The sequence below is a fragment of the Geotrypetes seraphini genome, chromosome 2 (assembly GCF_902459505.1).
Source record: "Geotrypetes seraphini chromosome 2, aGeoSer1.1, whole genome shotgun sequence".
In the NCBI taxonomy this organism is placed as follows: Eukaryota; Metazoa; Chordata; class Amphibia; order Gymnophiona; family Dermophiidae; genus Geotrypetes; species Geotrypetes seraphini.
In genome coordinates, this window is record NC_047085.1 from 65,028,516 (window position 1) to 65,051,344 (window position 22,829).

The 22,829-nt window shown below is 47.4% G+C and overlaps 1 protein-coding gene across 8 annotated transcripts in view; it reads left to right on the forward strand.

Moving 5' to 3' along the window:
- The window catches only part of UBR5 (ubiquitin protein ligase E3 component n-recognin 5), a 1,080,924-nt gene that overhangs the window by 1,044,297 nt on the left and 13,798 nt on the right, over positions 1-22,829 (forward strand). For all 8 annotated transcript variants that reach the window (XM_033933084.1, XM_033933089.1, XM_033933086.1 and 5 more), the window contains one exon: positions 2,928-3,013. In XM_033933084.1, the coding sequence (XP_033788975.1) occupies positions 2,928-3,013 (86 nt within the window). The remainder of the gene's footprint in view (positions 1-2,927; positions 3,014-22,829) is intronic.

Here is a 22,829-nt window from a genome sequence, read left to right on the forward strand (position 1 = left end):
GTTCCCCCTTCAGGTCACGGGGATCCCGTGGGGACGCCTCCGAGGGTCACGGGGTTCCTGCGGGGTTGGATGCGAGGCTTGTCTTCTCCCTACCTGCCCTGCCGCAGCACACAGCTGATTGGAACGGAAGTCTTCCACGATGTCTTGGCAGAAGGGCTGCGAGGTAAAATAATATTATTGCCGATGACGCCAAACTAAGCAATGTAGTGGGCAAAAGCACAACAGACATAAATTCAATGTCCGACAACATGATGCACGACCTACTCCTACTGGAGCGCTGGTCTAGGTCCTGGCAACTCAGCTTCAATGCCAAAAAATGCAAAGTCATGCACTTGGGCAGCCAAAATCCATGCAAGACTTACACCCTTAATGGCGAGATCTTAACAAGAGCTGAAGCAGAACGAGACTTAGGGGTGATCGTCAGTGAGAACATGAAGACTGCCAATCAAGTGGAGCAAGCTTCATCCAAGGGAAGGCAAATCATAGGTTGCATACGCAGGAGTTTCGTCAGCCGTAAGCCTGAAGTCATTATGCCAGTGTATAAATCCATGGTGAGGCCCCAACTGGAATACTGTGTGCAATTCTGGAGGCCGCATTACCGTAAGGATGTGCTGAGACTGGAGTCGGTCCAGAGAATGGCCACCCGGATGGTCTCGGGACTCAAGGATCTCCCGTACGAGGAACGGCTGGATAAGTTGCAGCTGTACTCACTCGAGGAGCGTAGAGAGAGGGGTGACATGATCGAGACATCCAAGTATCTCACGGGCCGCATCGAGGTGGAAGAAGATATCTTCTTTTTCAAGGGTCCCGCGGCAACAAGGGGGCATCCGTGGAAAATCAGGGGCTGGAAACTGCACGGGGACACCAGGAAATTATTTTTCACTGAAAGGGTGGTTGATCGCTGGAATAGTCTTCCACTTCAGGTTATTGAGGCCAGCAGCGTGCCTGATTTTAAGGCCAAATGGGATAGACACGTGGGATCTATTCACAGAGAAAGGTAGGGGAGGGTCATTGGGGTGGGCAGACTAGATGGGCCATGGCCCTTATCTGCCGTCTATTTCTATGTTTCTTTGTTTCTAAGCAAAGCCCTCCCTCCGATGTCAGCGCTGACATCGGGAAGACTTCCGTTCCGATTGGCTGTGTGCTGCAATCGGCAGTGGCGTACCAAGGGGAGGGCGGTCCGCCCCGGGTGCAGCCATGGGGGGGTTCACAGCCGGCCAGATCCTCTTACTTTTGTGGCGCTTCCTCCGACCGACAATAGGCCCGGTCCGACAAACCTTCCTGCCCTGTAGCCGCAAATCTAAATTACTTTCTTACAGCAGCTTCAATATTCCAGCTACTGTAAGAAGGTAATTTAGATTCGCGGCTACAGGGCAGGGAGGTTTGTCAGACCGGGCCTGTTCTGTTGTCAGTCGGCCAGGAAGCGCCACAAAGGTAAGGGGCAGGGAGGGAGAAAGGGAGGAAAGGTGGAGTGGAGAGGAAAAGACGCTTAAGGTAAAACTGAGGGGGGAGAAGGACGCTGAAAGCACTGGGGAAGACAAAGGGGTGGAGAAGGATGCTGAAAGAACATGGGGAAGATGGGGGGGGAGAAGGATGCTGAAAGGACATGGGGAAGACAGAGGGGAGAGAAGGACGCTGAAAGCACATGGGGAAGACAAAGGGGTGGAGAAGGACGCTGAAAGGACATGGCGAAGACGGGGGAGAGAAGGACGCTTAAAGGACATGGCGATGACGGAGGGGGAGAAGGACGCTGAAAGGACTTGGGGAAGACGGAGGGGGAGAAGGACGCTGAAAGGGCATGGGGAAGACGGAGGGGGAGAAGGACACTGAAAGGACATGGGGAAGATGGGGGGAAGGACGCTGAAAGGACATGGGGAAGACAGAGGGGGAGAAGGACGCTGAAAGCACAGGGGGAAGACAGGGGCAGAAGGACACTGAAAGCACATGGGGAAGACAGAGGGGGAGAAGGACGCTGACAGGACATGGGGAAGATGGGGAGGAGAAGAACGCTGAAAGGAAATGGGGAAGAGAGAGTGGGGAGAAGACGCTGGCAGGGAAGAAGACAGAGATGCCAGACTATGGGGGGGGAGCGGAGGGAAGAAGATGGGTGCCAGACCAATTTGGAAGGGGGGAGAAAGGGAGAGGCACAGTAACAGAGCAAATGGAAGACGCAGAGAGAAGAGAGATAGTGGATGGAAGGAATTGAATGAGAACATGAGGAAAGCAGAAACCAGGCAACAAAGGTAGGAAAAAAATTCTATTTCTTTTTTTTTTTTTGCTTTAGGATAAAGTAGTATATTAGTTGTGTTGATAAAAATTTATAAACATTAGAGGCTCTGGTAGAAACCCGTTTACAAAGTATGTATTCTTCCCAATTAATATTTCCAAATTAATAAAGTCTTTTTGCTTATTTGTAAATGGGTTTCTACCAGAGCCTTTAATTCAGTAGCACAATTAAATGAAATAACTATTTCTGTAGTTTATAGGGACGGGTGGGGACGGAGGGGATTCCTCGCGGGGACGGGTGGGGACGGAGGGGATTCCTCGCGGGGATGGGTGGGGACGGAGGGATTCCTTACGGGGACGGGTGGGTCTTTGGCAGGGACGGGTGGGATTTCTGTCCCAGCGCAACTCTCTAATGGGAGTGAGGGATAGAAATAGGCTGCACAAGGGAATGGGTAAGAGATGGTCGATGTACAGGAAAAAAAAGACATCCCCTGAAAATAAGCCCTAGTGCATTTTTTGGATCCAAAATTAGTATGACAGTGTCTTATTTTCGGGGAAACACGGTAATTATATATTCTTTCTTCAGTTGATAATGTCAAGCGCACACACAAAAAGAATCATTTATGGTCTTATGGTCATTGTTTATACATTTGAAATAAGTTAAATTTCTTTTTTTGTGAAAATTGTTTTCCCTCACACAGGAGAAAATGCTGAGAAGCTTCTGCACTTCAAGCGCTGGTTCTGGTCAATAGTAGAGAAAATGAGTATGACAGAGCGACAGGATCTAGTAAGCATTTTTCAACAAATTTTGAAAAAAGAAGTCTTCTATTTATCTATTAAAGCTTGCTGGGGTCAATTTTCAAATAGTTTAGGAATGTAAATCAATACTTTTGAAAAGTTACTAAAGCTGAGCTCTAAATTTAGCTGTGTAGTGAAAATAGTCTCTGAAATTTGTGTTTGCTTGACAAGGGTAGGAATAACAAAGTTAAGACTTGGCACTATTTTTCAGTACTAAGCAATTAGGACATGTGAAGCCCCATTTTGCACTGGGGCTTAACGTAAAGGGATACCCAAATTAGGGTGTTCCGTTTCCTCTATATTTTACAAAAGGCACTGTAATTTTTTTCCATTGACAAATAAGAATGTGTCAGGCACACAAGTGGATAATGTCATTTGACAGCCCCAGGACCGAACTGCAGTCCTGGAGCTCAGAACGTAGTGAAAAGTTCTGAACACGTGACCTTCCTATATACAGTGGTCTCTTCTCCTCAGCTTTGTTTTCTACTCTGTCTGACATGAAGTAAAGCTTGTCTATAAACTTTCTCAAGATACTAATATTGCAGAAGTCAGGCTATAGACCTTGTTTGAAATGCCACAGAAAGCTCCAGAATTTTTGCACTCATTCCAAGTGTCTCTTATGCTTGGATCTTTACCATGGTCATAAAAAGTGCAAGGATTGTGCTCAGATGTTGCTAAGAGCACGTAAAGATGGTATGAAACATCTTTGGGGGTATTTCAAATTCAAAACTAAGAAAAAGCTACTCCTTGGAAAATCACACAAAACTTCTACATTTGAGCCTACCAGTTGAGAATCTTCCATGGAAAGACCATAAACATCTAGGAACAGTGATGTTAAGAGCCCAGTCACCCAAGGAGACTGCCAAACATTTCTCAAGGCTGATCAGGTATCCCTTGAGTTTTCCAGGTTTATATAGCACAACCACTTTTGACGTGCCTGTGAAACGAAAAACTGCTTTCATCAGCTCTGGCCAAAATGTTGGCAAACAAACATGAGAGAGATTACCAAAATATGGCGCAGTGAGACTAGAGATCAAAATACTTTGAGCAAAAAATATATATAAGATCTCTAAAAAAAAATCTAAAGTGATCTTTAACCTTAGATAAGCAACTTCTAAATCACATCATGTGAAAGTTAACATACACTCAGAATTGTATAATCAAACCAAGGACCAAAGTCCCTATAATGAGACCCACCATCCGATCATTGTGCATGAATCTTTTTTTTAAATAAAGTGATTTTAACTCATATAAATTTAATGAGAAATATGTGTATTGGTTTTAGACTTAGCTCATGGGGTGTTATGGGTCCCAATGTGGACCACTATTTGTAACCTTTTTCAAGGAACCCACAGAGAAATACTGCTTGGAAAGTGTTTAAATTGGAGATGGAAGTCTGATTTCAACAATTTATAATCTCCAAAAAATGTATATAAAATACTTATAAAGTGTGATAACTCACAACAAAATAAGAGTTAAATAGTTTATCCCAGGACAAGCAGGCAGCATATTCTTTACGCATGGGTGACGTCACCGACGGAGCCCACGGTACGGACCTTTTTACTAGAAAGTTTTAGTTGGCCGCACCGCGCGTGCGCGAGTGCCTTCCCGCCCGACGGAGGAGTGCGTGGTCCCCAGTTTCTTCGTTTCCGCGGAGCGAAGAAGACGTGTGTTTTTCAACGTCGTTGAAATACTCCTTTTGCCTTCCCGCTCGCGTTCTTTTTTCGATTTTTTCACCTTCGGGTGCTTTTTTCTTTCTAATTAAAAAAAAAAAAAAAAAAAATTTCCTTTCTTTTTGCTCTATTTTTCGTTCCTGCCCCGGCGGGGCCTGTTAGCAAGATCCAGGCCTCGGGGTTTGATTTTGCGGAGGCCGTGTTCCCATTCATGCCCCCGCAGCCCGGTTTTAAGAAGTGCCAGCGGTGTGCACGCCCGATCTCCCTCACTGACCCACACAACTGGTGCTTACAGTGCTTGGGACCGGATCATCGGGCGGATTCCTGCACCCGCTGTGCCACTCTTAAAAAACGCACTTTGAAGAATCGTCAAATCCAACAAAATCTACTTTTCGGCACCGGCCCGACTATGGATTCGACCTCTTCATCTGCGGCACCGTCGAAATCGACACCGACCACTTCGACACCACCTGAGTCGACATCGGCGCCCCCGGCGCCAGGTAAGCCGGCTAAGAAGCCTTCCACCCTTGAGCGCCCTCCCACCTCGGGGACGACACCAGTCCTTTCGGCTCCACGCCGAGCCAAAAAAACGCTCCACTCCGATTTCGGTGAGTGCCTCGTCATCGGCCCCCTCATCGCCGGAGTGTAGAGCGGCACCCATGGAACCAAAGAAGAAAAAAGTGGTTCCGGTGCCTCCCCTGGATGACCGCATTGCGGCCATCCTCCAGGACAAGTTGCAGGAACAACTCCACAAGCAACTTAAGCAGCTCTTACCCTCTATCTTGGCACCGCTGCTCTCGGTACCAGACCGGCCCGAGCCCCATACCGTCCAACCGGTATCCACTCCCTCGGTACCTATGGACTCCTCCATGCCCATTCTCTCGGCACCACATCTCCATTCCCATGCCGAGGCTATAGCCTTGACGACGACCGATCCTCCTCGGGACCGGGCAGGGCACCGGTCTCCCCACGACTCTGACCGGCACCGTACTTCCCGGGACCGAGACAGACACAGGTCTGCATCACCCGGTAACGTCTCGGTACGCTCCGGCAAGTCTTTGTCTAAAACTCACCATGCCGAGCCTTCCACTCCAGTCTCTCGACACGCACATACCGATGTCAGAGACCCGGACCTATGGGAACAATCCCCTACCGGTACCGAGGAGGATGCATCGTCGTCGGATGAAGAGCCTTCGGCACCCGATACCGCATCTAAACCTGAACAATCTTCCTTCTCAAAATTCCTCAGGGAGTTGTCGGGTGCTTTGTCTTTGCCACTGGAATCTGACTCTAAGAAGTCACAAGCTTTCCTGGAGGCATTAGATTTCGATCAACCTCCCAAAGAGTTCCTAAAGTTGCCCGTGCATGATATCTTACGGGAAACTTTTTATAAAAATTGGGAAAACCCGCTGACTGTTCCTGGGGCCCCCCGTAAATTGGACAGCCTCTATAGGGTTATACCAATCCCAGGATTTGATAAACCCCAACTCCCTCATGAGTCTCTCCTGTTGGAGTCCACTTTAAAAAAGACTCAGGGCTCCAGTGTCTATGCCTCCACCCCTCCTGGCAGAGAGGGCAAAACTATGGACAAGTTTGGCAAGCGGCTCTATCAGAATGCCATGCTTGCCAACAGGGCAAACAACTACTCGTTCCATTTTTCATTCTACCTCAAACATCTGGTAATGCAACTCTCCGCCATGCAAAAGTACATGCCAGAGCATAAGGTTCCACTTTTCCAAGAGCACGTCTCCAGCCTGCTTCAACTAAGAAAATTTATGGTGCGCTCTATCTATGACTCTTTTGAGCTCACCTCCCGTGCATCTGCCATCGCCGTGGCCATGCGCCGCCTGGCCTGGCTCAGGGTCTCTGATCTGGACGTCAACCATCAAGACCGATTAGCCAACGCCCCATGTCTTGGTGATGAATTATTCGGAGAGTCCCTGGATACCACCACGCAAAAACTCTCTGCCCATGAGACCAGATGGGACACTCTCATAAAACCTAAGAAAAAGGCTCCACCTGCTCGTCCCTACAGGCCACAGTCCTCATATCAACGCAGGTTCTCCGCTAGGCCGCTCAATCCACCTCCACAGCAACCTAGGCGGGCCCGCCAACACCAGCACGCCCAGGCTCGTGCCCAGTCTAATCAACCGGCCAAGGCTCTTCCTTCTGCCAAACCATCTCAGCCCTTTTGACTCCTCTCTCCAGGGCTTAGCCAGTCTTCCACCCTCATTGCCTCTTCCTCAGCCAATCGGAGGCAGGCTCCACATCTTCATCAGCCGTTGGGAGGTCATCACATCGGACCAGTGGGTCCTAAACATCATCCGCCACGGCTACTCTCTCAACTTCCAGACTCTTCCACCAGACAATCCTCCCGTAGAGTCTGCTTCTCTTTCAACTCAAACCCCCCTCCTCCTGAGGGAGGTCCAATCCCTCCTTCTACTCAATGCCATCGAAGAAGTACCTCTGGAACAAAGGGGCCGGGGATTCTACTCCCGTTACTTTCTAGTTCCAAAAAAGACAGGAGACCTATGTCCCATTCTCGACCTCCGGGACCTCTACAAGTGTCTCGTCAAGGAGAAGTTCAGAATGCTCTCCCTTGCCACGCTGTACCCTCATCTCTCTCGGAACGACTGGCTATGTTCCCTGGACCTCAAGGAGGCCTACACTCACATCCCAATCAATCCATCCTCACGTCGCTACCTACGATTCCAGGTGCACCATCGCCATTATCAGTACAAAGTGCTACCTTTTGGCCTGGCATCATCTCCCAGAGTGTTCACCAAATGCCTCATTGTGGCGGCGGCCTACCTCAGGTCTCACAACCTCCAGGTGTTTCCCTACTTGGACGATTGGTTAGTGAAAGCACCTACGTCTCCACTTGTGCTACAAGCCACTCATCATACCATCTCTCTCCTCCATCTTCTGGGGTTCGAGATCAACTATCCCAAGTCGCATCTGCTTCCCACACAGCGACTTCAGTTCATCGGAGCGGTTCTCGACACCACACTAATGAGGGCGTTTCTCCCCTCCGATCGTCAGCGAACTCTGCTCCGCCTGTGTCGTCAGGTGCTCCTTCATCCCTCCATTTCTGCCAGACAAATGATGGTCCTCCTGGGCCACATGGCCTCGACGGTGCATGTGCTTCCCCTGGCACGACTCCACCTCAGAACACCTCAATGGACTCTGGCCAACCAGTGGTCACAGACCTCGAATCTTCTTTCTCATCCCATCTCTGTGACATCGTCTCTTCAGCGATCTCTACAATGGTGGTTGAACTCCTCAAATCTTTCCAGGGGCCTTCTTTTTCATCTGCCCCCGCATTCCATGATCATCACCACGGATGCCTCCCCTTATGCATGGGGAGCTCACCTGGGAGACCTACGCACCCAAGGTCTTTGGACCCCGCAGGAGCGTCTCCATCACATCAATTTCCTGGAACTACGAGCCATGTTCTATGCTCTCAAGGCCTTCCAGCACCTTCTTTGCCCTCAGGTTCTGCTTCTGTGCACGGACAACCAAGTTGCCATGTACTACATCAACAAACAGGGCGGCACCGGATCTCGCCTCCTTTGTCAGGAGGCTCTTCGCATTTGGACCTGGGCCACGGCCCGCAGTCTCTTCCTCAAGGCTGTCTACATCCAGGGCGAACAGAACTCCCTGGCCGACAATCTCAGCCGCATCCTTCAACCTCACGAGTGGACTTTGGATCCTCCCACGCTCCACTCCATCTTTGCTCGCTGGGGCACTCCGCAGATGGACCTATTCGCAGCTCCTCACAACCATCAGCTGCCCCAGTTCTGCTCCAGACTCTTCTCTCCTCATCGTCTGGCCCCAGATGCATTCCTTCTCGACTGGACGGATCGGTTCCTCTATGCCTTTCCTCCTCTACCTCTGATGTTGCGGACTTTATCCAAACTCCGCAGGGACGGAGCCACCATGATCCTCATAGCTCCCCGGTGGCCTCGTCAACACTGGTTCTCCCTTCTACTTCAACTCAGCTCCAGGGAGCCCATTCCTCTACCTGTGTTTCCTACTCTACTTACACAGCAACATCAGTCTCTACTACATCCCAATCTGTCTTCCCTCCACCTGACAGCTTGGTTTCTCTCGGGCTGATCTCTTCAGGAAATCTGTCTCAGCCTGTCCGTCTCATTTTGGACGCCTCCAGGAAACCGACCACCCTCCAATGTTACCATCAGAAGTGGACCAGGTTCTCCTCTTGGTGCCTCCGTCATCATCACAATCCCACCTCCTTAGCGGTGGAAACTGTTCTGGACTACTTACTCTCCCTGTCCAACGCAGGCCTCAAGTCTACCTCAATCAGAGTCCATCTCAGTGCCATCACGGCATTTCATGAGCCTGTCCTAGGAAAACCTCTCACGGCTCACCCTCTGGTTTCCTGATTCATGAGGGGCCTCTTCAACATCAAACCACCTCTGAAGCCTCCTCCGGTCGTCTGGGACCTGAATGTGGTTTTGTCTACCCTCATGAAACCTCCCTTTGAGCCACTTGCCACAACTTCGCTCAAATTTCTGACATGGAAGGTTCTTTTCCTCATTGCCATCACCTCTGCCAGGAGGGTTAGTGAGCTTCATGCACTGGTTGCCGATCCACCGTTCACTATTTTTCACCATGACAAGGTGGTTCTGCGCACCCATCCAAAGTTCCTTCCAAAGGTGGTCTCAGCTTTTCACCTCAACCAGTCCATTGTTTTGCCTGTGTTCTTCCCGAAACCTCATTCACATCCCGGAGAACAGGCATTGCACAGTCTTGACTGCAAGCGTGCCCTGGCTTACTATCTCGATCGTACAAGGGCTCACCGCTTGTCCCCTCAGCTCTTCCTGACCCTTTGAGAGAAAGGGAGCCAGGACACGAGGCGGACTGCGGCGGCGTCTTAGTTGTTGATTTTTCTTCAGCTCCGGAGGAGAGGAGAGGGGAGGAAAGCCAGAAAAGAAAGAGAAGCAGCAGGCAGGCAGTTCGGGGTCGCGGCGAGAGTTAGCTCCGCCCACCCCCGCGCGTCACAGGTCGCATCGGCCCGGGCTCCCCTTTGAGAGAAAGGGAGCCAGGACACGAGGCGGACTGCGGCGGCGTCTTAGTTGTTGATTTTTCTTCAGCTCCGGAGGAGAGGAGAGGGGAGGAAAGCCAGAAAAGAAAGAGAAGCAGCAGGCAGGCAGTTCGGGGTCGCGGCGAGAGTTAGCTCCGCCCACCCCCGCGCGTCACAGCTCAAGAACACCAGAGGAGAACAGACCGGTAAGGAATCGACAAGCACAAAAGATAAGGAAGAGACAGACACAAAAAGAAACCAACCTGCACATACAATCAAGGTGAGGTAGAGCAGAGACAGCACACACGAGAGAGACAACAAGGCAAGCAACACAAGGAAGCAGCAGGCAAGGGACACAAGCACACAAAGGCACAGGCACTGTAACACAAACAGACTCACTCAAACAGGAAGCAAGAAATGGAAGCTCAAGGAAGTCAGAAGATGAGCTTTCCTGTCTTCTGTATCGACTGCAATATGTATGACTACCTCCCTTCGGGGATCCAGGCATACATTTGCGATCGATGCATGGAGAGGGATAGCTTGAAATGTCAGGTAAGACTATTGGAGGGAACAGTGATGGAACTCGAAGACAGAATCCGAGCACAGGAGAAGATTCTAGTGGAGTACAGCCCAAACGACGAGGTCAAGGATCTAGAAATGTTCATAGAGGAAGCCCATCAGCACCACGTAGAGATCCCAGGGCTGGAAAACTGTACTCAGGAAACCCATGTGAGTAGAGAAGACACCCATGCAAACACAGAAGAAAGCGAAGACGAGGTAGGAGACAACCGCACACCAGGAGGAATAGTGAGAGCACAGGAAGATGTCCCCTCGCTCAAAGAACAGGGAACAATTTCAAGAGTATCATTGGAGGAAGAAGACTGGCACTACTCCAAGGACGTAGACCTACGCACCCCAAGGAACTCCCGAATAAAGAAGATGGGGATCATCGTAGGAGACTCCATTATACGACACGTGGACAGCCACACCGCAGGAGGAAGAGAGGACAGAGTCGTCACCTGTCTGCCTGGAGCAAGAGTAAAGGATGTGACCAACAGGATCTCCAGGATCATAGATGGCGCAGGGGGAGTGGACACCGCTGTGCTTATCCACGTGGGAACAAATGATGTGAGCGGGCGGAAGTATGACAGGGAAGAGATGAAGGGTCAGTTCCGCTCACTCGGAAGAAAACTGAAGATCAGGGAGGTGAAGGTGGCCTTCTCTGAAATCCTCCCTGTACCAAGAGCAGATGGAAAGAGACAAGGGGAATTGCAAGCAATCAACGCCTGGATGAGACGATGGTGCGAAGACGAAGGCTTCGACTTCGTGCGAAACTGGACGGCGTTCTGGGTAAAAAGCAAGTACTACAGAAGGGATGGATTACACCTCAACAAGGAAGGAGCAAGAGTTTTGGCAGGCAACATGAAGAAAGCAATAGAGAAGGCTTTAAACTGAAGGACAGGGGAAAGCCGACAGTCGACCACCGGTCGATGGTATGGACAACAGGATGCCCCGACGTAGGAACAAAGGACTACTACTCATACATAAGAGAGGTCGACCTCACAGCCAACAAAGGAGAACAAGCAGGAAGGGACAACTCAGACACAAGAGGGGAAGACCACACAGCAAACATGGAAGATAACACAGGAGCAGTAAAGGATACCGTAAATAAAACTGTAAGGACAGCCAAGAGTAGAAGGTCCAAAAAGGTAACAAGAAGGGAACTTAGATGCATATATACAAATGCTAGAAGTATAGGAAACAAAATGGGAGAACTAGAGATGATAGCAAGACATGAGAACATGGATATCATTGGCATAACAGAAACATGGTGGAATGAAGAAAACAAATGGGACACAGTACTACAGGGATACAAACTATATAGAAGGGATCGAGAAGGGCAGAAAGGTGGAGGTATTGCCCTATATGTTAAGGAAGAAATAGATTCTGTTGGAATGATTACAACAGACAGGAAAGAGAAGCTGGAGTCCCTCTGGATCAAAATTCCTGGTCAAAATGGCGCAGATACAAAAATTGGCCTTTACTATCGTCCCCCAGGACAGGCGGTAGACACTGACTCAGAAATGATGGAGGAAATCAAACAAGTATGCAAGACAGGCAATGTAGTTATATTGGGAGACTTCAATCTCCCAGGAATAGACTGGAAACTAGGAGCCTCCAATTGCGGCAAGGAGGCCAAGTTCCTGGAGGTGCTAGGGGATTGCTTCCTGGAGCAAATGGTAAAAGAGCCGACAAGAGGCGACGCCATCTTGGACTTAGTCTTAAATGGTCTCAAGGGACCGATAACAGAAGTAGAAGTCAGGGCTCCATTGGGAACGAGTGATCACAATGTAATCAACTTTAAACTGGACATCGGGAAAAGGAAACATGCCAAAACCTTAACCACCACCTTAAACTTTAAAAAGGGTAAATACGATTGCATGAGAGCCATGGTAACAAAACGACTCGAGAAGATGGTGGACAAACTTGAAACAGTAGATCAGGCATGGTGCCTATTGAAAAATACTATTGCAGAAGCACAGGATCTCTACATTCCGAGGATTTCTAAAGATCGGAGAACTAAAGGCAAAGGAGAACCGGCATGGCTTACCATACAGGTGAAGGAAGCCATAAAAGAAAAGAAGGACTCTTTCAAAATATGGAAATGCACGAAGACAACCGAAGCCTGGAACAAACATAAAGATGAGCAGAAGAAATGTCACAAAGCGGTGAGGGATGCAAAACAGGACTATGAGGAAAAAATAGCCCGGGAGGCCAAAAACTTCAAGCCCTTTTTTAGATACGTGAAGGGGAAAAAACCTGCAAAAGAGGCAGTGGGACCCCTGGACGACAAGGGAATAAAAGGGTACATCAAGGAAGATAAACAAATCGCAGACAAACTAAATTCCTTCTTTGCCTCCGTCTTTACGAAGGAGGACACCTCAACAATACCTGAAGCGGAGAAACTGTTTACAGGAGAAATAGAGGACAGCCTCACCACAGTTGAAGTGAACTTGGATCAGATATACTACCAGATCGACAAACTTAAAAGTGACAAATCCCCTGGACCGGATGAAATTCACCCGAGAGTCTTGAAGGAATTGAAGGTTGAAATCGGAGAGTTATTGCAAAAACTTGCAAACCTGTCAATCAGAACTGGACAGATACCAGACGACTGGAAGAAAGCAAACGTCACACCAATTTTCAAAAAAGGATCGAGAGGAGAACCGGGCAACTATAGACCTGTGAGTCTTACGTCTGTCCCCGGCAAGATGATTGAATCACTGATCAAGGATAGCATAGTTCAGCACTTGGACACACACGACTTGATGAAACCCAGTCAACATGGATTCAGGAAAGGGAAATCGTGTTTGACGAATTTACTCCAATTCTTTGAGACCGTGAACGAGCAAATTGATAGTGGAAAGCCGGTGGACATAATATACTTGGATTTCCAGAAAGCGTTCGACAAAGTTCCACACGAAAGACTTCTCAGGAAACTACAAAGCCATGGCATAGAGGGAGATATACAAAGATGGATAGGCAAATGGCTGGAAAACCGAAAGCAGAGAGTGGGCATAAATGGGAAGTTCTCTGACTGGGAGAAAGTGACTAGTGGTGTACCCCAGGGCTCGGTACTTGGGCCGATCCTTTTTAATATTTATATCAATGACTTGGAAAACGGAACATCCAGTGAGATCATCAAGTTTGCAGACGACACAAAACTCTGCCGGGCAATCAGATCGCAGGAGGATAGTGAGGAACTCCAGAGCGATTTGTGTCGGTTAGAAAAATGGGCGGAGAAATGGCAAATGAGGTTCAACGTGGAGAAATGCAAGGTAATGCATTTAGGCAGTAAGAATAAGGAATACGAGTACAAAATGACAGGTGCAACTCTGGGAAAAAGTGAACAAGAAAGAGACCTGGGTGTACTGATAGATAGGACCCTGAAGCCGTCGGCACAATGCGCGGCAGCGGCAAAGAAGGCAAATAGAATGTTGGGCATGATAAAGAAAGGAATCTCGAGTAGATCGGAGAAAGTAATAATGCCGCTTTATAGGGCAATGGTCAGACCTCACTTGGAAATTTGCGTCCAACATTGGTCTCCCTACCTAAAGAAGGACATAAAACTGCTGGAGAGGGTGCAGAGACGAGCAACTAAACTAGTGAAGGGTATGGAGAAACTGGTATATGAGGATCGACTTAAAACACTGGGATTGTTCTCCCTTGAGAAAAGGAGACTGCGGGGGGATATGATCGAGACTTTCAAAATACTGAAAGGAATCGACAAAATAGAGCAGAGAAGATTATTTACATTATCCAATTTGACACGGACAAGAGGACATGAAATGAAGCTAAGGGGGGACAAGTTCAGGACTAATGTCAGGAAGTTCTGCTTCACACAGAGAGTGGTGGACATCTGGAATACTCTCCCAGGGGAGATTATTGCGGAATCGACAGTCCCAGGCTTCAAAAGCAAACTAGATGCATATCTCCTTGAGAAAGGCATATAAAGATATGGTGGCTATAAAATAAACCAGGTGTATACCTGGCGGGGCCTCCGCGTGTGCGGATCGCCGGACTTGATGGACCGAAGGTCTGATCCGGAGATGGCGCTTCTTATGTTCTTATGTTCGACCCGAATCGTTTGGGTCGACCGGTCTCTAAACGGACGCTATCCAACTGGCTTGCAGCTTGCATCGCGTTCTGTTACGCTCGGGCCGGTCTGTCACTAGACGGTGCTGTCACGGCCCACAGGGTAAGAGCTATGGCCGCTTCTGTTGCTTTCCTCCGTTCCACACCTATTGAGGAAATCTGCAAGGCGGCCACCTGGTCCTCAGTTCACACATTCACTACTCACTACTGTCTGGATGCTTTCTCCAGACGGGATGGGCACTTCGGCCAATCTGTACTTCAGAATTTATTTTCCTAATGGCCAACCATCCCTCCTCCCTCTTTGTTAGCTTGGAGGTCACCCATGCGTAAAGAATATGCTGCCTGCTTGTCCTGGGATAAAGCACAGTTACTTACCGTAACAGGTGTTATCCAGGGACAGCAGGCAGATATTCTTACGTCCCACCCTCCTCCCCGGGTTGGCTTCTTAGCTGGCTTATACTAACTGGGGACCACGCACTCCTCCGTCGGGCGGGAAGGCACTCGCGCACGCGCGGTGCGGCCAACTAGAACTTTCTAGTAAAAAGGTCCGTACCGTGGGCTCCGTCGGTGACGTCACCCATGCGTAAAGAATATCTGCCTGCTGTCCCTGGATAACACCTGTTACGGTAAGTAACTGTGCTTTCTGGTATACTAGAAAGGTTACCTTGTCATATGAGCAGTCTCTAGAATGAAGGTGATACGTGCTTGTCCTTGCTCCATAAATCTTTTAACTGACAAGAAACGCCGACACCAACTTTAAACAATGTCATCACATTGTATATACAATGGTGACGTGAGAGCAGATGTAGCCAACCAGAACCTTGGGCAACATGAAGGAGGGAGTTAAAAAAAAGCCCGCCACTCAATCTCACTATTGAATCTGCTTGGATGCAGGGTTCTAAGTTTAAAAATACATTTTTGTTCTTGAGAATATGTGCTAGATCTCCGCCCCTGTTCAGGACGGGTCTATCCAGTATGGGAAAACAGAGATCTTCTACCTTATGATTTTTGTCCGTCCAATGTTGGACTAATGGAGCTTCCAGTTTGACAGTTTGTATCTTGCTGAGTTGTTCTGCTCTTCTTAGCTTTATACTCCTAGTTGTCTGTCCAATATAGTATAATCGGGCTGGGCATTTTATGATGTAGATCACGCCCTGGGTGTCACATTCCAAAGACAAATTTCTTGCTTTCTTCTTAATCCATTCCGGAACTTTAAAGTGAGATATTGGTCTACTATATTGTATGTAATCCCTATGACAATTCTCATGTAAAGCTACAATTCTTGTAACCTATGACAGCTCTTATGTAAAGCTACAATTCTTGTAACCTATGATAATTCTTATGTAAAGTTACAATTCTTGTAACCTCCTGGTAAATCTTATGTAATCTGCCTTGAACCGCAAGGTAATGGCGGAATAGAAATCACTAATGTAATATAATGTATTGACAATATTTGCAATCAGTCTGGATCAGCGGTCTCAAATTCGCGGCCCATGGGCCGCATGTGGCTCTCCAGATTTTATTTGCGGCCCGCGGTCTGGACGGGATCATTATCTTCCTTTTGGAGCAGCAGCGTGTCTGGCCGGCCCGTTCCGTTCAAAGCCGCGGGTTGGTGGCTCTTTGTGCTATCCACGGAAGAGCCGGCCAGACACGCTGCTGCTCCAGTGGCGTACCAAGGGGGAGGCGGTCCACTGTTCTCCCTAGAGTGCGGCTCGTCTAGAGCAGTGGTGCCCAACCTGCTTCCCTTCCCTTCTCAGGCCGGCACCGTGTTATTTGATCTCCCTGCTTCTCTTCGGGGCCGACCAACTCTCGCCGCCCGACATCAATTCTGACGTCGAGAGGACGTTCTGGCTAGCCAATCGCTGCCTGGCTGCCCGGAACGTCCTTTCCGACGTTAGAATTGACGTCGGGCAGCGAGAGTTGTTCAGCCCCGTGGAGAAGAGAAAGAGGGAGATCTTGGCCTGTTCCTGATAGCGGCAGCAGCCTATTCCCCGGCGGTGGTGGCGTGGGGGAGGGCAGGAAGGAAGGAAGAAAGAAAGAAGGAAAGAAGGGGGGAACAGGGAGCCAGAAACAAAGCAAAAAATGGGACACGGAATCAAAGAAAGGCAGACATAGAGAAAGAAAGAAAAAGTTGGGGGAGGGAATGAGGTCTGGAGGAGAGGAAGCATACAGGAGGCTGAAAGAAGAGAAGAAATATTGGATGCATAGTCAGAGACTGATGAAATTACCAAACAAAGGTAGGAAAATGATTTTATTTTCAATTTAGTGATTGAAATGTGCCAGTTTTGAGAAAGAAAAGATATTAAACTTTAAATGTGAGGGCTGCAGAAAAAATAGAGCACTTGGAGGGCCGCAGAAAAAATAGTTAATGTCTTATTAAAGAAATGACAATTTTGCATGAGGTAAAACTCTTTATAGTTTATATATCTTTCCTTTTAACTGTTAAAGGAAAGTTTTATAAACTATAAAGAGTTTAACCTTATGCAAAATTGTCATTTCTTTAATAAGACATTAACTATTTTTTCTCCGGCCCTCCAAGTACCTACAAATCCAAAATGTGGCCCTGCAAAGGGTTTGAGTTTGAGACCACTGGTCTGGATGGAATGACTTTTTTCTGGTAGCAAAAACTGAGATTTAACTAAACGTTGTTTTAAATTAGGACCCTTTGAAAAAGCAAATATTGGAATCTCATTAAACACTGAATGATACTGCATAATGTGCCAGTGCCGCTTGATAATCCGTTTAATACCAAAGGCATAATGTGAATAAGGCAGCACACACACCAAAGATGTACTTTGTTCATGTTGCTGGACTTGTAGCAACGTTGATCGATCTGCATTTGAAGCCCGCTTCTGGGCCTTCTTAATGATATTTCTGGGATAACCTCTCTCCAGGAATCTGGCGCTCATGTCTTACGCCTTATCAAAAAACTCATCACTTGATGTGCACAGCCGTTTAAGTCTCAGGAACTGTCCAGTAGGGATGTTGTCCCTAAGATGTTTGGGGTGAAAACTCCTCTTCCAATAATGAAAGATTAGGTTTCTTACCTCTGCTAATCTTCCTTCTTGTAAAGCTTCTCGGGATGCTGAACAGATGGGATCTTGTATCTCTATTAGCTTCAGCTGCAGGGCAACTAAAAGATCCCTCCCCTTTGGACTACCTGCCCGAGAACTTCCTGTCTTGCTTCAGTTAGTAGAAAAGCCACGTAGACCTATGACAACAGGAAACAGAAGAAAAGAGAGAGTGCAGGAACTCCCGTTAACAGTTAAATTCTGCTCAATATCGTATTATAGCAAAAACTACGGCCAACAATAGCCAACTGGAAACAAACAGAGAATGCAAACATCATAAACTGCAAAACCCAGGAAAATCCTAGAACAGGGACAGCCTGAAGATCAGAAGGGGCACCCCCCCGGGGAACCCCCACCAACTCTTAAACCCAACAAAGGGGAATATGCATGAAATTTTTTTTTATATATATATATATATATATTGTAGCCACACTGTAGCCCAGGACCAGGGCTCTACAGCACTCCAAGTGGTTACACATAAATAGTACACCAGCGTGTGACCCGGAATGGAGTCACCCTGCAGGACTGGACTGCTATTAGGCAGAAACTCAAAAAGAAAGAACAAAACAAAGTCCCAACAATTGAGGCTGATAGAAAAATAATTCAGTTTTACTTATTCCTTAATTCAGGTAAGCAGTTCATCACAACAGATGAAAAATTGGTCAGAATAGCAATCAATATCAAGGCACCAAATTCAAAACAGGTAAGAAAACAAAACAGCTCCAAAATCAAGTTCAAAATGGCAGCTGAGTTTTCCAGCTCTTCTTAGAGCTAATACAAGCCTGCTCCCAAGCAGCTTGCTCAATTTCCACAGTTACAGTTCAAGAAACTGGCTTCAGAAATTCACAGTAGTTAAAAAGAAAAAAATATATACAAAATAAAGCCTCTGGCAGCTTTGTACTTCTGCCAGGCAAGGAGAGTGTCTCAGGTTTTGCTAAGTAAAGCCACAGGTCTGGCTTTCCAAAATTCCCACCCAGGGTGACAACAAAACCTCTCCCCAAAAATGACACTCTTAGCTTTTAAACAAAACAACCAAAAATAGTCCAAACAGGCAAACAGTTCAAAGTACTCACTCTTTGTAGCTTGAGATGAGATCCACTTGCATGGGCTCAGGACAATCAGTTTCACACACTGCACAACTTTCTTGGTAGTCCATGGGCTCCACATCCAGTAAAGACAAATCCTCAGCTTTTCCAGCCTCTGTTAGCTCCATGGGCATGGGTCTATTGCTCCTGCTTAGCCCAGGGAACTCCTCAGGGAGGCAAGGCTTGAACTTCCTCCCTAGCCGGCCTGCCTGTCTGATCTCCACTGCTGGCTTACATACCCTAGGGCCCCGCCCTACTCTGGCTGAGTCAGCAGTGTACCTGGAGGTTCTTGGGCTCCCCCAGTGGTGGCTTGGGTACAGCTCACCTATCCCATTCCCAGCTATATCAGGCTCCCTCTGGTGGTCAAAGGAAATATTATCTGAATCCTGACCAGGAGAGACCTTGGAATTTGCCTTCCGGGTTTTTCCTTTTACTTTTACTCCTGAACTAACTGGGACCTTGGCCTGCTTCGTGTCCACCTGGTCACAATATCAATATGTTTTATTAAATTTTCAAAACAGAAAAAGGAAACACAACACTCATGGTTACATGGTGTTCAACAGAATACATGAATACTAACATTCTTCTAAACTTCACCACATCCTAAACTCCTGCCCTCCACATGCCCCTCCCCATCCCATGCCCAAGACAACATGAAACACAAAAAAAGGGGGACTCCATTCCAGTATACGCTACAGAATAAAAATCATACATTAAGCAAATGACTACGAGCTCTGTGTGTTAAAGTGAGCCAAAAGAGTTCCCAAGAAAGACTAAAAGTTCGTCCCAATGCTGTGTCCAAAGAAGAAAATTGTAAACGTTCCATAGAGGCCTGTTGCAACATCAAAGTGCGCCAGTGAGAGAGCGTGGGAGAATCCAAGGAAATCCAACAGTGCAGAATCACTTTTTTCCCCCAACAGCACCGAGCAAGCCAAAAAACTCCGAAACCTCTTCGGAGAGGGGAGCGGAAGATGGTCCAATGTGAACAACATTACAGGACTGAGGACAAAATTGTATTTCCACGTAGTCTGGATATGTCGACGGATCTGCTGCCAAAAGGTTTGTACCTTCAAACAAGACCAAAACTGATGTCCAAGAGTGGAAGGAGAGTAGGAACATTTGAGGCATTGATCAGAAGCACACATCTTCGCCCGGAATAGATATGAAGGAGACCTATAAAGACGGAGCAAAAATTTGTAGTTCATTTCGATCAGGGTCACACTGGGTGTCAGATGAACCATTTTAGAGATCCCTCTCTTAATCATGTGTGCAGTCATTGTACAGGGAAGGTCCAAAGACCATTTTGCAGCATATGTCTCATAGGGAAGCTCACCCAAACATTCTTGAAGATGACGATGATGGAATCTCAAAGGGATCAGTACCTGAGCAGATAAACTCAAAGCCTCAGAAATGGTTTCCATCCGCCGATCAGTAAGAGCGCCCCGTGGTAAGGAATGAACATAAGAGGAGAGCTGAAGGTAAGAAAACCAGTCTTTCACCATCCAACCATGTTCCCTTTTAAGATCATCAAACGATTTCAAAGACCCATTAGAATGCACCATTTGAAAGACATACTGGTTAGTGGTGGCATTCCATACACTGGATGATACAGGGGCCAGTCCAGATGCAAAATCCCCATTGCCCCTCAATGGTAAATAAGGGGTCACTTGAGATGGTATGTGAAGTTGCTGACACAAAAGGTTCCAGAGGCATCTCAGGGGGAGCAAGAAAATGTCCCGTGCTGAAGAGGTCTTCAGAGGCAAGTGCTGAACATGAAGCAAGTAACTAAAATGAAATGGAGCACAAAGTAAAAGTTCCTGTCGAGAAGCCGAAAAGTGACTAGTCCCCCGGAACCAGTCATTTAAATGTCTCATTTGGCACGCCTGGGATAACAGTCGAAGACTGCGCAATCCCAGGCCTCCGCGGTCCCGAGTCCGTGCCAGGTGAATTAAAGACAAAACGTGCTCTCTTAACCATTCCACAAATATTTTTGTAAACACTTTCCAATGATTTTATCATGTTTAGCAGATAACAAAACAGGTAACATCTGAAACACATATAGCCACTGAGGCACCAATACCATAGTATACAATGCTATTTTTCCCATTAAGATTAGGGGATATACCCTCCAGTTCTCCAGTTTTTGTTGCATAGAACGGACAAGAGGGTCTATATTTAATGCATAAAGTGCAGAGAGGTCAGGGGAGATAATAATACCCAGGTAAGTAAGAGTTCCCAGAGCCCATGCAAGATGGAATGTTCCCTGCCACTGAGTCTGAACTTCTGGAGATAAAGGCAATACCATAGATTTTTGTTTATTTAATACCAGGCCCGAATACATACTAAACTCATATAACAAGTCCAACGCTCTGAAAAGGGATATGTCTGGATCCCCCAGGGTCAGCAAAAGGTCATCTGCATATGCCAAGACCCGCAATTGCGAGTCTCCCTCCGGCAACCCCTGCAGTTCATCATCCTGCAAAATCGTGTGAAGGAAAGGGTCCAAGTACAGAAGGAATAGAAGAGGAGACAGCCTGGTGCCCCGGGCTATCTGAAAGACAGATGAATGGGCGCCATTCACTAAAATACAAGCTGTTGGGTCTGTATAAAGCAAGTGAACCATCTCTAAGAACCAACCCTCAAACCCCATATAAGTGAGCACCCGAAAAAGGTAAGCCCAGTTCACCTGGTCGAAGGCCTTGCCGCATCTAAGCCAACCAAAACTCCCCGGAGACCAGCATCCCTCGACCTCTGCATTGCAGTGAGTATTCTACGTACATTCAGCACTGAGTGACAATGGGGTACAAATCCAACTTGTTCAGGGATTATCAGTGTAGGCAACAGCGTTGCCAAGCGATTTGCTAAAATTTTATCCAAAATTTTGATATCAACATTGATTAAAGAGATCGGCCGGAAAGATTCAATATCCATCTCAATTTTTCCCGGTTTAGGTATTAAAGTTATAAACGCTTGATTAGCTCCCGATGGGAACTTCCCCGCCGCAAGAGCCGCCGACTAGTAAGCTTCCAAAGGGCCACAAATGGAAACAAAAAGTAATTTGTAAAACTCGGGAGAAAATCCATCCGGACCCAGAGAGGTGCCGCTTTTAAGCTGCTTAACCGCCACTTGCAGTTCCTTTCCCTGTAAAGGCGGTCTGGAGAAGATAAACAGGGAACCCCAGCATCAGCCAGATAATCTGCAACCTCTGGTCCTCCCTGCGGATCTACCGAAGAATAAAATTCTTTGTAGTATGTTAAAAAACTATCTGCTATAACAGCAGTTGAAGTCACCACCCTACCCGATTTAAGCATTGGGGGTCTCGTCAGGTTCGCCAATAGCCAACCTGACTTATTCCCAAATTTGTAATAGTGAAATCTAGAATAATGAAGATATTTCTGAGTGCATTCGTGTAGTAAAGTGTTCAGGGCAACCTGAGCCACCACCATGGCTTCCCAGGATTGAGGAGAGGGATGAGCAAGATGTACTCGTTTCAATTTTTTATATTCCCTCTCTAAATGTAAAAGTCCCCGGGAAAGACATATTCTCTGGGCAATGACATAAGTATAATGTCTCCCCGAAGGACCGACTTGGCCGCCTCCCAAAACAAAAGTGGGTTGTCCTGGTGCTGAAAGTTAAAACCAACATAGTCTTCCCAGTTCTGTTTAAGATATTTAAGGAAATCAGGATTAGTGGCTAAATATGATGGAAATTTCCAATTCCCCCCAATAGAGACATCATCGCCCCGTAAAATGTCAACCCAGATAGGACAATGATCCGACACAGAAAGAGGTCCTACCACAGAGGAATGGACCTGGGATAAATAAGCGGCCGAAGTCAGAATATAGTCAATTCTAGAGAATGTATTATAGGCCCGTGACTGATATGTAAAGTCCCTCTCATTAGAATGTAGCAGGCGCCAAGGATCAATAAGATCCAGAGTGTCACAAAGAAAGGGAATACCCCTATTTAGACTAAAGGTCTGAGAGGAACCTGGGCCCGTTCTATCTAAAGCTGGGTCTAATACCTGGTTAAAGTCTCCCAACAAAATCAAGGGGTTAGCCGGATCCCGTAGGCCCAAACTAGCCAATGAAGTGAAAAAAGCATGATCATATTGGTTAGGTTCGTATACAGCCAACAGGTTAAAAGTGTTTCCAGACATAGTTACCTTACACAATAAGGTTCTCTCCAAAGAATCCCTATAAAGTTGTTCAACCCTATCCGGGAACCCTCTGCGTACCAAAAGAACCATACCCGCCTTCTTATTAGGGGAAGA